Here is a 12204-nt window from a genome sequence, read left to right on the forward strand (position 1 = left end):
GTATATTTATTTGACTTATTTTTTTGAAACCTGTTTTTCCAATTTGTACACATTTGTTTTAAAATTATTGTAGTGCATTCCGAGTGGAAGCTAGCTCTTGAAATGACTTATTATAAGTTTCAAATTAGAAATAATTAAGTGGCTGGGGAAAAATATATATATATATACTGTAATGAAAACAGTTACTGAGACTGTTCAGCTATCATGGTATCATCTTGCAAACACGTGGTGCACTTGCTAATGGCACTGTTCATTCATGTTGCTGTCTTCTTGTTTTGTAGAATTTTAAGTGATTCTAGCATGCCTTGAATTCTTGTCTAAAATGGAAGGCAGGATATACATCTTAAAAGTAACTCTATTATGAAGTGAAGAAGTTGAACCCATCCCACTTCCTGGGCATTTTCTGGGGGTTCTTGTGGCTTGGTGTCCTCTGCATAACTATTGATGGCTCTCACAATTTATTTTCTCCTCTGTGCCTGTGTTTGTATGTTCAGGCTAGCAGCAGAAATGTTTATAACTCTGCTTCACGGAGGTAAGCAACCTTCTGGCCGTGGGTGTGTTTTTGTTTTGCCACATATTCGCTAGGAACCTGATGAAGATGGTGATGATGATGGTTTTATTAAGGATCTTGACATTCTGCTTTTCAACAACAATAAAAAATGTGCAAAGCAATTTACGCGGCAACATACATAACCCCAACAGGGCTCATAATTTTAAAAGATGATGAAGAAACACCAGCAAAAAGTCACAGGAAAAGACACTGTGCTGGGGTTGATCTGTTGATCAGTTGATCAACAGTTGATCAACTGTTGATCTGCAGTGATCATTGTGGTCAACCACAGACACATTCCTGGCCACTTTGGGTTCAACATAAAATAAAAACTGCTTTCTCAGTTTCTTCTCTTTAGTCTCCGCACCCACCCACCCCCGGTATTTATTTTATTAAATGTTCTCTTAAATAAGTTTAAAGTGGATTATTTTTTTTCTTCTTTGTCAGACTGATTCCGTTTAATTGATTGCAAATTGCCTTCGGGTATAAACACCTCAGTAAAAAGTCACAACCAGCCCTTTAACCCAGACCCAGCAGCAAAGGCAGAGCCAATACGGACGAGCTCACAATAGCCTTGTGGATTCTCTGCAACCAGCCCAAAGCTAATCTGGAGGGCTGCTTGCTCTCATGTGAACTTGGTGACATGTTAAGATCGTCACCAGAGTTCCTGCCCAAGCTACCCCCATTTTGATAGGCTATATGGGTGGCAATTGTAAACCGAGTCTTGGCTGTGACACCCTGTCTGTAGAATGCACTCACTATCTTAGCTTTCAAACATCAAGGTAAGGCATTTACATTATCCTCAGCCTGTAGTTGATAGTGTTTTGTTTGTTTGTTGAAATGATTTATTTCCCATTTTCCCCTCCAAACAAGTGGAAGCTGCTCTTATAATTCTATTGCTGGGTTTGCAACTGATTGATTGTTCATTTTCTTATAGACAGTCATCTTTTAATTCTGGTTTCTTGCTGTATGTTTCCTGTTAATTAGCTTTAATTCTTGCTGTCAGCCACTTTTGGACATTGCTTGGCTGGAAGACGAAGGCAGAGGTGCTTGAAATCCCTGTTCTGTTTTTCCTTCACAGAAAACAAAGCCCACATTTTCAACATTCACTGTCAAGTCCAGCTTCTCCTGGATGGCATCAAGAAGCACTGTGGCTACACAGAAGAAGGTATGGAAGGTGACAAGAACCATCTTTTTGCAGGCATTCTGTATCTGAAGCACCTGCATGAGTTGGAATTTGTGTGGTTTTTTTTGGTTTTTTTAATCCAGTCATCTTTTTCCATCAGATAAGTAGGAAGGCCAAACTACACACTGCATTCAGTGTGTAGTCAGCCCTGTTAATTTGTTTTCTAAAATACAGCAATATCTTGCACTTTCTTCTGGATAACAGACCAGAACATGGATGGAAGTAAAAAATGAATGAATGTCAGAGCAGAGCCTTATTTAGCCTACGAATTTATTTTGGCTGGCAAAAAAATGTAAATAACTAAGGGCGCAATCCTAACCCCTTATGCCGGTGCTTTCCAGCACCGGCATAAGGGCAATGCAGCTCTGAGGTAAGGGAACAAACATTCCCTTACTTTGAGGAGGCCTCCGTGAGTGACACCCAACTGCAGGATGCAGCACATGTCCCATTGGCACCGCTATGCCAGTGCTGGAAAGCACTGATGTAAGCGGTTAAGATTGTGCCCTAACTGTATAACACAAACAAATACATGCAGAATTGAAATAAACAGAAATAAAATAAACATAAGAACATCAACAAATGTGAATTGGCCAAAAAAGGAAAGCACATGGACTAAATTTGGAACGTGGTTATAATTGAAAATGGTTGAAAGGGCAAAGCGATGAAAGTCAAGTGCATGAAAGTCAAGATATTGCTGTAGTGAGCAGTCATGATTGGGAACCACAGAAAGGAGGGTTAGCAAATACTGCCTTTTGTGCCTTTTGTCGCCTTTTGTGGCAAATACTGATGGCGGGAATTGTTAGTACTGGAGCACAGAGATAAAGTGTCAAAAAGCACATCCTCCCCCTCCCCGCTGCTTTTTAAGGAAAAAAAAAGCTGGAATGGCCTGCCAAATTGTGTGTGGATTTGTTTCAGGTGAAATAGAGTTAGCAGATGAGAGTGGCCAGGTAAAGAATTTACTTCAAAACTGTCACCGCTGCGCAGCTGAACTCCTGACTGAACGAGAAACGTACATCCTCCTGAGTGCTGCAAGTAAGTGCCAGTAAGTGCCAGTAAGTGCAAGTAAGTGCTGCAAGTAAGTGCAAGTAAGTGCTGCAAGTAAGTACTCCAAATCCCAAGACAACCAGAAGAAAAACAGGGTTAGCCATCAACTTGAGAACCTCCCCAGTCCTGCTGTCTCGGATTCTTTTTAAATGGAAAGCATCAGGGATTTAACCCACCTCTTCTGCATACAAAGCTTGTGCTCTGCTGTTGAGCTCTTGGCTCTGCTATTGTGCGAGGGCTCACTGCCTTATTTCTGAACAATCTGGAGTTTGCTGTTGCATCTGCATTGAATCTGATGCCATTCTATCAGAACCATGGGTCAGAAGAAAGACAGAAAGCACCTGGCAAACATGTTGGTGGCATCAAGACTTCAGGAGACTGCATGAGTCTTGGCCAGTTAGTATCCTGGCCCTCTGCAAGCCATCTTGCATCTTTTTAGTTACTCAGATATTTACTTTTGGCAGGGCACATCCAGGTTCAGGTTTTGTTTTTGTTTTTAAATATATGCTAGAAGGAAACTCCATAAAATTGGGTACAGGCCTATTACGGCCTGCGCTGCTTTTGATTTTCAAACCTAACCTATTCTCAGTGGTTAGCAGATGCCACCTGGATATAGTCCTTCAAAGTTTCTTTTTGTGCTAGAATAGGCTAGATTTAATCTTTGAGAAATCATTGACATCAGTGCGAAGCTCTTTACGGTTTGCATCAACATTCAGAAGCAATTCATTCACGTATAGATTTATACTTTGCCACTCAATATAAATTATCTCCCAAGTGACTCCCCTCAGGAGTCACTTGGTTATTTATCCACTGGCAGAGGCCAAAGTATGCTTCCATTCCCTTTATCCATCTCAGGGCAATGTGGCAGCTGGAGAAGAGTTACAGGTCAGGCCTTATTATCCACAAACAGCCCAATCCTGAGCTGCCCGGTGTGTGGGGCTGCTGTGGCACCAAAAATGGCTGCCATGGTATCCTGTGAGCACTGGGTAGCCGGCAGCGGCTCTTCGGGAGAAGGAGACATTTGTCCCCTTCCCCCGAGTAAGGGAAGTAACGCTGCAATGGGGCTACTCCACTCTGTGGTGGCTCTTTAGCCAGTGCAGAATCAAGAAGCCTTGTGACAGGCTGCAAGACCCGACATGGGTCACCTGATCCAGCAGAGCTGAGCTCCACTTGTCCCGGCTCCCTCCCACCCCCTCCCCTCCCCCACAATGCTTCCCTTTCCCTCTGCCCACCCTGGAACACATCCTTCCTGCCTCTCCCAACACGCTGACTTACCTCTCCACCACCAGGTGCTTTGCATGAAGTACCTTGTGTTGCAGCGACCCTTGGGGGAGCAACCAAGCCCCCAGGCTAGGTTGCTGAATAAGTGCAGGAAAGAATCAAGGAGCCAAGGAAGAGACGAGAGACAGACTTTTAGATTCAAAGCAGAGAGAGAAAAAGCTGATTCTACTAGCCTCCTCCTGCGTTTTTATTGTACTTGCAACATTGACAGCTACATTCAGTTCTCAGATAAAGCCACATTAGAATCTCATACAGGGGTGAGAACAATGGGTGCTTCTTCACAGAGTGCTGTATCAGCTATTGTCACACTTCAGCCTGGAAACTAGCATTCCTTGTCGGTTTGCCAATAACAAGGGGGGTTTGCCCGCAATTGCCATACCAAGGCTTTCTGTGTGCTTCTGCTTAAGCACTTGAAAATACCACATTGTCCCCCTTTTTATTTTTATTTTTAATTTTGAGATAGCATTTGGCATTGTGGGGTCATTTGACACCATGCAAAATGGACATTGGGATTTCACCATGAATTACATTTACATTATAAGATCATGAGCTATGCAAACATTGGGAAAATTTAAAAACTTGGTTACATACTATGCACTCCCTTAAGGGGGGTGCTAAATGACTATCTTTTAACACAATTATAAAAAGCAAAAACAAACATAAGAACAACAACATTGAACTTTTTATTAGGGGTTCTTGGTTCACTGGATGTCTTCAGGAAACTTTAGTGCCACGCATCTTCACGCACTGTGCTGACACTTAAAACATTTCTGTGAAAATAAACAGAATAGCAGAATCTTGCTGCTAAGTTATTAATGAAGCTTGCCCTTTTACTCTGGGTCCGGCAATTATCTGTAAAAGCACATGGGGGGTAAAAGCACATTATATTTAAGCATTGAGAGAGTGTTAGAGTTAGAAGTGAGAGTGAGTGAAGTTACATCAACATCTTAAGGGATTTATGTCTAAGCATTGAGTATGTGTGTGAGATTCAGAAGTGAGAAGAAGAGAAGCTTGTATGTGTGTTATTACAATGTGGGGTTCTCTCTTTGAAACACATACATTTTTTACTGGAAACAATTCTGTTTCATCTTACACATATAATTCACATACTCTCTGCAGTCAGCAAATGGCATTGCACTTTTAATCACAATGACTTCATTTTTCATAACCATTGTATGACTTACTCTGGCCTTTGAAATGCAACATAACTGTTGCTAAACTGCTATCTTTTGCACTCTCTGTGAGAATCTGAACTTTGAACTGGAAATAACCTTGTGTAAACCTTTCTGATATAGTTAAACCACTACAACTAATTTAAAATATTACTATCTGCTAGTCACTTATATATGAAAACAAAAAGGCCTTAAGGGCTTGATTAAAACTATAGGATTCTGATGGAACAGGATAGAATCAGTCAAAGCTATGGGAACAGGGAGACTTTTTAAAAGCCTGAATAGCTTTGTTATTACCTTTACATAAACATCTTAATAAAAAGAGGTGTAGCTCTGACTAATGACAGAATAAGGTTTAGTTTGACTTTAAAGCTGTAATAACTGCTGCTGGTGGACAAAATGGCTGATGGTTGCCGTTCTGAAAGGTGTGTGGAATGAGAGACACTGAAAAGTTAGGGAACTACTACAAACTAAACTGAAAGGGAGGGGTGAGTTTAGCTTGTTAGTAGCAGTTTGAGGATCAGAACTGGAGCCAAGGTGTTTAAAGCTCTCTTGTACAATTTGCTCTTGTTATAAAGTGTGGTTTTTTTTTTTTTTTTTTGACCTTCCCTTTGGTATGTAACTACCCCCCTGGTTGGAAACCCATCAGTGAACACTGTGATTGCTTTAGGGATGGGAGTTGGGCGTCTGACTGCTGCAAGGCTGCTGCAAGGAGACTAGCTTTGTGACTGTGGGTGCCTATATTCTGGCAAGTTCTAATCATGTCTGCCAGAGTTAAGTTCCGGACTGCTGATAAGGGTTGAAGTGCCTTTCTGCAGTCCTCATTGGCATTGTCTATAGCAAGTTTCATTAACAGCTCTTCTGCTGCTTCATTATTGTCTACTTGCTTGCTAATGGCTTCCTGGAGGCAGTTCACAAAATCCACGTAGGATTCTGCCGCCCCCTGCCTAATTGTTGCAAAAGACTTTCCAGGCATCCCTGTTACAGGGACTTTATGTAAAGCCCGTAGTGCACAATTGGCTGTTTCACTTAAATACTGGTCCCCTAGTTGTACCTGCATGTCTGTAGTGCTGAATTGGCCTTCTCCCGCTAGCTGTTCCCAAATTACGTTGTTTTGTGGATTTTGTGCGCGCAGGCGTGCAGCGTGGATTTCACAAGTTTGGCGAAACTCATTAAGCCACACTGCATTTTGTGCAGGAGTTAAAACCATGCGCATGAGAGATTTCCAATCATAAGGAACTAGACGGTATGCATTGGCAATTCCTTCTAGCAACCCTCTGGAATAGGTGCTTGTGATGCCAAAATCCTTGAGTGCAACCCTTACCTCTTTCAGTGCTGAATAAGGAAGAGTTTGCCACACTCTAGTAACCTGTCCTTGTGCATCGTGACCCTGCACCACAGGACAGAGCAAGGATAGCTCGAGGGATTCTTCTGCTGTTAAATTCTCTGACTTCATGGCCTGGCGAGCCATGGCTTCCATGAAGGAGGGTTGTCTAATGTTTGGTGGTTCTTTTTGCTCTAACAGAGCTGGGGCAGAAGGGGGAGGAGGAGAAATACAAGGGCTTTTAGAAGGAGCATTGTTACTCTCCTGCCCTGGTGGCTCTGGCTTTGGAGTGCAGCTTTTGACAGCATTTAAACAAAGATGCCATAAATGAAGAACTTGAATAGAAGCCCGGGGTTCTTTATGTAAAGTTTCTCCTATACGTTCCCAATCGTGTACCCTAAAAGTGCCTGCCTCCGGATACCATGGGCATTGTTCTCCAATTATGCGCACTAAGTCTGTGACCTCCTGCGAGGAAACAGAATGCTGTGCTTTTCGGAGGAGGAACCGTAAGTCATTGCGATGATGCTCTTGCTCAGCCGAAAGGCTGGAACCCATACTCACCTGGGATCCCGAAGGATGATTGACGCGTCTGTAACCTGTGCAAGGCGAGGTGAGCGGGCTGTAGTCTGCGTGGCCCCTGTTTCAGGGTCAGATGAAGCAATGACTGGGAAGCAACCCGAAACAGGCTACTTGATATAGAAAAGAGCAAAGAAGCTTGTTTCCTATACTTAGCTGGCCCCACGTCTGGGCGCCTGGTATAGCTACAATAGCGTTGAGAAGCAACTTGACTTCAGAGACAGGATGCTTATAAGAACAGATGCAGTGAAAAGTCAGAGAGGCAGAATAAACCCGAATGTAGCAACGCAAGGCTGCCTGGGAGACACACAAGACTGTATCTTGTTGCCTGAGGGAGAGTGCTAAAGCAGAAGCACTCTGAGGGTTTGAAAACTGGAGCAACAGAAAGTCAAAGCAATGAATGGGAGGTAGCCAGAGGACAAGCAGCCTGTCTACTGTACCTGATTGTTGCAGAGGGTCCCTGTTCTAGGATTAGAGGTTCCTGTTCTGAGACTAGAAGTCCCTGTTCTAGGATTAGATGTCCCTGTTCGGGCGCCAGATGTTGCAGCGACCCTTGGGGGAGCAACCAAGCCCCCAGGCTAGGTTGCTGAATAAGTGCAGGAAAGAATCAAGGAGCCAAGGAAGAGACGAGAGACAGACTTTTAGATTCAAAGCAGAGAGAGAAAAAGCTGATTCTACTAGCCTCCTCCTGCGTTTTTATTGTACTTGCAACATTGACAGCTACATTCAGTTCTCAGATAAAGCCACATTAGAATCTCATACAGGGGTGAGAACAATGGGTGCTTCTTCACAGAGTGCTGTATCAGCTATTGTCACACTTCAGCCTGGAAACTAGCATTCCTTGTCGGTTTGCCAATAACAAGGGGGGTTTGCCCGCAATTGCCATACCAAGGCTTTCTGTGTGCTTCTGCTTAAACACTTGAAAATACCACACCTTGACAGCAGATCATTGGCCTCCAACCGACACTGTCTCAGGACGGGCTTCTGCTGGGCCAGCTCTGGTGCTGGGCCAGCAGTAAAGCTGCAAATGTGCCATCAGGCGCATTTGCAACAGTGCACTCCGGCAGTGAGGCCCTGATTCGGCATCCACTGATTTGACTCACCACTGATATTGGGGTCCACCTTTAAATGTGTTGTAACAAGGAAAAAATGCACCCAAATCCTGTTGCAGATGCTCGATTCTCTGGCCAATGGTGGGACCAGACTGAATACCCCCTTGGTGTGATGTTTGTCCTGGAAGACAGAGGGTGCAACCTGCAGAGCCCTTAGCCTAGATTTTCACTCTAAATCTAGAAGCTGTGAATTCATCACCTGGAATGAAAAGACAAGAAAAAACTACCTTGAAAAATGATATGCAGGTTATAACAAGAAAATGGCTAGCTCATCTCTCACACTTCTGAGCACTGTGCAGGGCAATCCCCAAAATTGTTTCTCTCCTTTGCTCCTTACAGGAGGAACTAGATCTTCAGAGATAGTGTTTACGCCACTGCTGAAAGATGACAATATCATTAACCCCAAGTTCCTAGGTGAGTAAGGCCACTTATTTCCATTTAACTTCTGGCACTAAGAATCAGCTCAGCAATGGAATGAGGAAGGCAGCTGCTGCTAGTTTTCACATACCACACACTGACTGGGTGACCAGAAATGGTGTCACAACAGAGATACCTTCTCCTATCTCTGTTGTTATGCGATTAGTTCTTAAGCGAATATTCAGCCCAGTCTGGTGCCTTTGTTGTGTAAACAGACAATCCCTGCCAGACACTTGCAGGCTGCACAGGGTACTGGTGACAGATGGACGGACAGAAATGGCCTGTTCTTTGCATTAAGAGCTGCTTTGTTGTGTTATCGCTCACTCTGCTGCCGGCTATGGGAGACGTGACTGCCTCGTTAAGAGCCTCTGTGTTGTGCTTTGACCACCGTCATATATATGCGGTCTGTTGTTAAGCGGAAGGTCATTAAGCGATGCATGCCTGTACTGTACTGTTTCTCAGGATTTCCTATCAAAAGCACACTCTCTTTCTCAGATTCAAAAATAGCACAGCGCTTGGCAATGTTTGTTTTTATCCAGATGGTGATCAGACATCAGTCAGGCTTTCCTGCAGGGATCAGTAATTACTTCATCCAGGAGTAACAGAATGCGATGACATCTTTGACAGAAGTATTTCAAAATTTGTCAGGACTGCCTGCTCAGGCCACCATCTCCACCTTTTTGTCTAGTGGTATACAGCTGGACACTTTTGCGCCAGAGTGAGGCACAAAAGTCCAGGCTAAAAAGTGACTTGTCTCCTCAGCTTGAGAGAACTGCTTGCTTCCACATCTGGAATGAAGATGTGAGAAAGAAACCACATGTCTTCATAACAAAAATTGTAACGTACTTGTTTGAAAGTTTTTACTCCATAGTTTTTGGTCTAGTCCCTGTTTAACCCAGAGGTGTGCCCAGGGCTTTTGGTGCCAATAGTAACACAGTGACGTCATGAAGCCATGCAGTGTCATGATGTCATTAGGGCGCATGTGTTTCAATTGGTACCCCACTGGGGGAAGCGCGTTTTGCCCATCCAGCTGCTGAAAGGGCACATGTGCTCCATTTGCTTGCCCAGTCAGGAAGTTGGAGCATGAGCACACGCTCCGCAGCCAGCCAGGCGATTTATCTGACCAGTTGCCGAGAGGGCACATGCACTCCAATCACTTCCCCAGTTGGGAGGCAGAACTGGAGCGTGAGTGCATGCTTGGCAGCTGGCCAGGTGATTTCGCTCAACTAGTTGCTGAGAGGGCACATGCGCGCCCGTTGCTTCCACAGTTGTAAATGACAGAAGAGAAAAATACACAAATTGTGATCACCTTTCCAGATATGGGAGAGCCCAATTTCCATGTGGGCTGCCCTTTCAGCAGTAACACATCAGCACCGCTCAGCAGCTGAGAGCCTGAGGGCCAGAGGAAAAGCTTCTGTTGGCCACATCCAGCCTCCGGGCCTTATGTTTGACACCCCTGAGTTAATGGTTTCAGCCCCCCTTCCATCAACTATCAGTGTTCTGGTGTGTCAGTTGTATTTTATTTTATTTTTTTCCCTTTCTGTTTGCAGCTAAGCTGGCAAATTGTCAGGACCCCAAGACCCATTCTGCCAGGGTGAAATCTAGAAGAACCCACAAGAAAGCAACAGTGGATATTACTGCTGCTGAAGGTGAGCCCATAGTCAGAAAGGAGATGTCGCATTTCATAATACTTTTGTGAGTCGTTCCATAGTGATTCATGCTCAGTGTGGACAGGGGTATCCAAACTTTTTGATATTTTAATTTTTTTTAGCCAAGTACATCTTCAGAAGGACTTTGTATTCCAAAACCACAGGAAATTAATGTACCACACAACCTGATCTTTGTCTGAGTAGACCAGCCATTTTCAACCACTATGCCATGGGACACTGGTGTGCTGCGGATAGTCTGCAGATGTGCTGTGGGAATTTGGGGGAGGATCGTTTGTTAGTAGAGCCACTGGGGGATGTGAGCCCCTGGTGTCAGTGCGGTGTGCCTTGTAAAAAAAAAACTGGTGGTGTGCCTCCTTGTCAGTGTGCCATGAAATGAAAAAGGTTGAAAATCACTGGAGTAGACAAAAGATAGGAATGTACCATAATTTGAAGGTATGCATTGCTGCCTAAGTGTATTTACAGGGATCTAACAGTGTGAATTTCAAAACTGGTATAGTGTTGGCAACCTTCAGTCTCGGAAGACTCTGGTATCGCGCTCTGAATGGTGGTTCTGGAACAGCGTCTAGTGTGGCTGAAAAGACCAATTTGGGAGTGACAATCCCTTCCATACTGGGAGCAAGTGCAATCTCTCCCTGGTCTGTCTCCCTGGCTTTGGGCCTTCCTTCTTTGCCTCTTAGCCTCAGACTGTTGGCCAAGTGTCTCTTCAAACTGGGAAAGGCCATGCTGCACAGCCTGCCTCCAAGCGGGCCGCTCAGAGGCCAGGGTTTCCCACCTGTTGAGGTCCACTCCTAAGGCCTTCAGATCCCTCTTGCAGATGTCCTTGTATCGCAGCTGGTAACTCATGCTTAAAGGACACACTTTCTGCAACTCAGATAAAAGAAAGCAAGAGGCACATTCTGTTATAAGCATTGATATAGTACCCAGAATATTCAGAAGTATTGCATAAAGGTTTAAAAAGGTAACTCATGTTACAGCATCGTATTTAGTTGAAACATTTTTATAGCATCTTTCCACCATAAGGTCTCATATTACAACATGCAGTATTAAAGAAACAGTCAGAAAGTATCATGAGTAGTGTACAAATAAGCCCAGACCTTTAAACAAGAGTCGTCATTGGTGCAACAAGGCTTATAAGCAGATGCAGGATTATTACCACTTAAGTACACTTGCTAGGGAGTAAGAGCCCAATCCTATCCATGTCTAGTCAGAAGTAAGTCCTATTATAGTCTATGGGGCTTACTCCCAGGAAACTGTAAATAGGATTGCATCCCATTGAATACAGACTTACTTCTGATTAAACGTGTTTAGAAGGATTGCATTGGGAATGCAATTTGTCTTGTGTGTGAAAGTTTAACTTACTACAAAAAAAATGTAATCAGGAAATCTTGATTTAATCCATACCTAACGAACCCTTTGCCCTCAGCCCCATGTTTCTACTCCTGGTGACATTTACTGAATTGCTATGTTTCTCTGCTGCAGGGTTGCAGAATCCCTCATCCCACGGAAGCAGAGCAAGAACACCCATTGCTTCTCCCAAACAGAGCAGGACGTTCTGATCATTCCTGGTCTCAAGTCATAAACAGTGCAAAGTTTTCAGAAAAGCTTATTTTTTTCTGCTTTGTCTACATATCGCTTCACACCAGTGATGCCCACCTAGCTTGTTCACAGCATGCTAGACTTACTCAAGAGATGCTGGCAGCCTTTTTGTATTCTCTTATCTCTTAATGTTTGAAATATTTCAATCTCTTACTCCCATTTTTTTCTTCTTCCAAAAACTTTAAAATGAATCCTATTGACTCATCGTCCTGTGAGGAAGATTGAAGTGGTTCCCTGTACTTTTCTGGGTCAAAGTCCCTTTGACTGAAGATGATT

At 43.8% G+C, this 12204-nt stretch overlaps 1 protein-coding gene across 1 annotated transcript; it reads left to right on the forward strand.

Annotated features, from left to right (window-relative positions):
- Window positions 1-507: 507 nt before the first annotated feature.
- On the forward strand, window positions 508-11888 carry LOC136662482 (uncharacterized protein CXorf65 homolog). The gene is made up of 6 exons (XM_066639703.1): window positions 508-532; window positions 1632-1718; window positions 2652-2768; window positions 8585-8659; window positions 10213-10311; window positions 11812-11888. Exons 1-6 carry the CDS (start codon window positions 508-510, stop codon window positions 11886-11888), a joined length of 480 nt encoding a protein of 159 aa, XP_066495800.1.
- Window positions 11889-12204: the final 316 nt, after the last annotated feature.

This window comes from Tiliqua scincoides, chromosome 11 (assembly GCF_035046505.1).
Source record: "Tiliqua scincoides isolate rTilSci1 chromosome 11, rTilSci1.hap2, whole genome shotgun sequence".
In the NCBI taxonomy this organism is placed as follows: domain Eukaryota; kingdom Metazoa; phylum Chordata; class Lepidosauria; order Squamata; family Scincidae; genus Tiliqua; species Tiliqua scincoides.

Bases quoted from the DNA above. Each gene is read 5' to 3' on its own strand.
- LOC136662482 (XM_066639703.1), top strand. From the start codon at position 508: ATGTTTATAACTCTGCTTCACGGAG. The intron at 1,719-2,651 runs GTATGGAAGGTG...GATTTGTTTCAG, and splicing joins CTGTGGCTACACAGAAGAAG to GTGAAATAGAGTTAGCAGAT. The intron at 8,660-10,212 runs GTGAGTAAGGCC...TTCTGTTTGCAG, and splicing joins CATTAACCCCAAGTTCCTAG to CTAAGCTGGCAAATTGTCAG.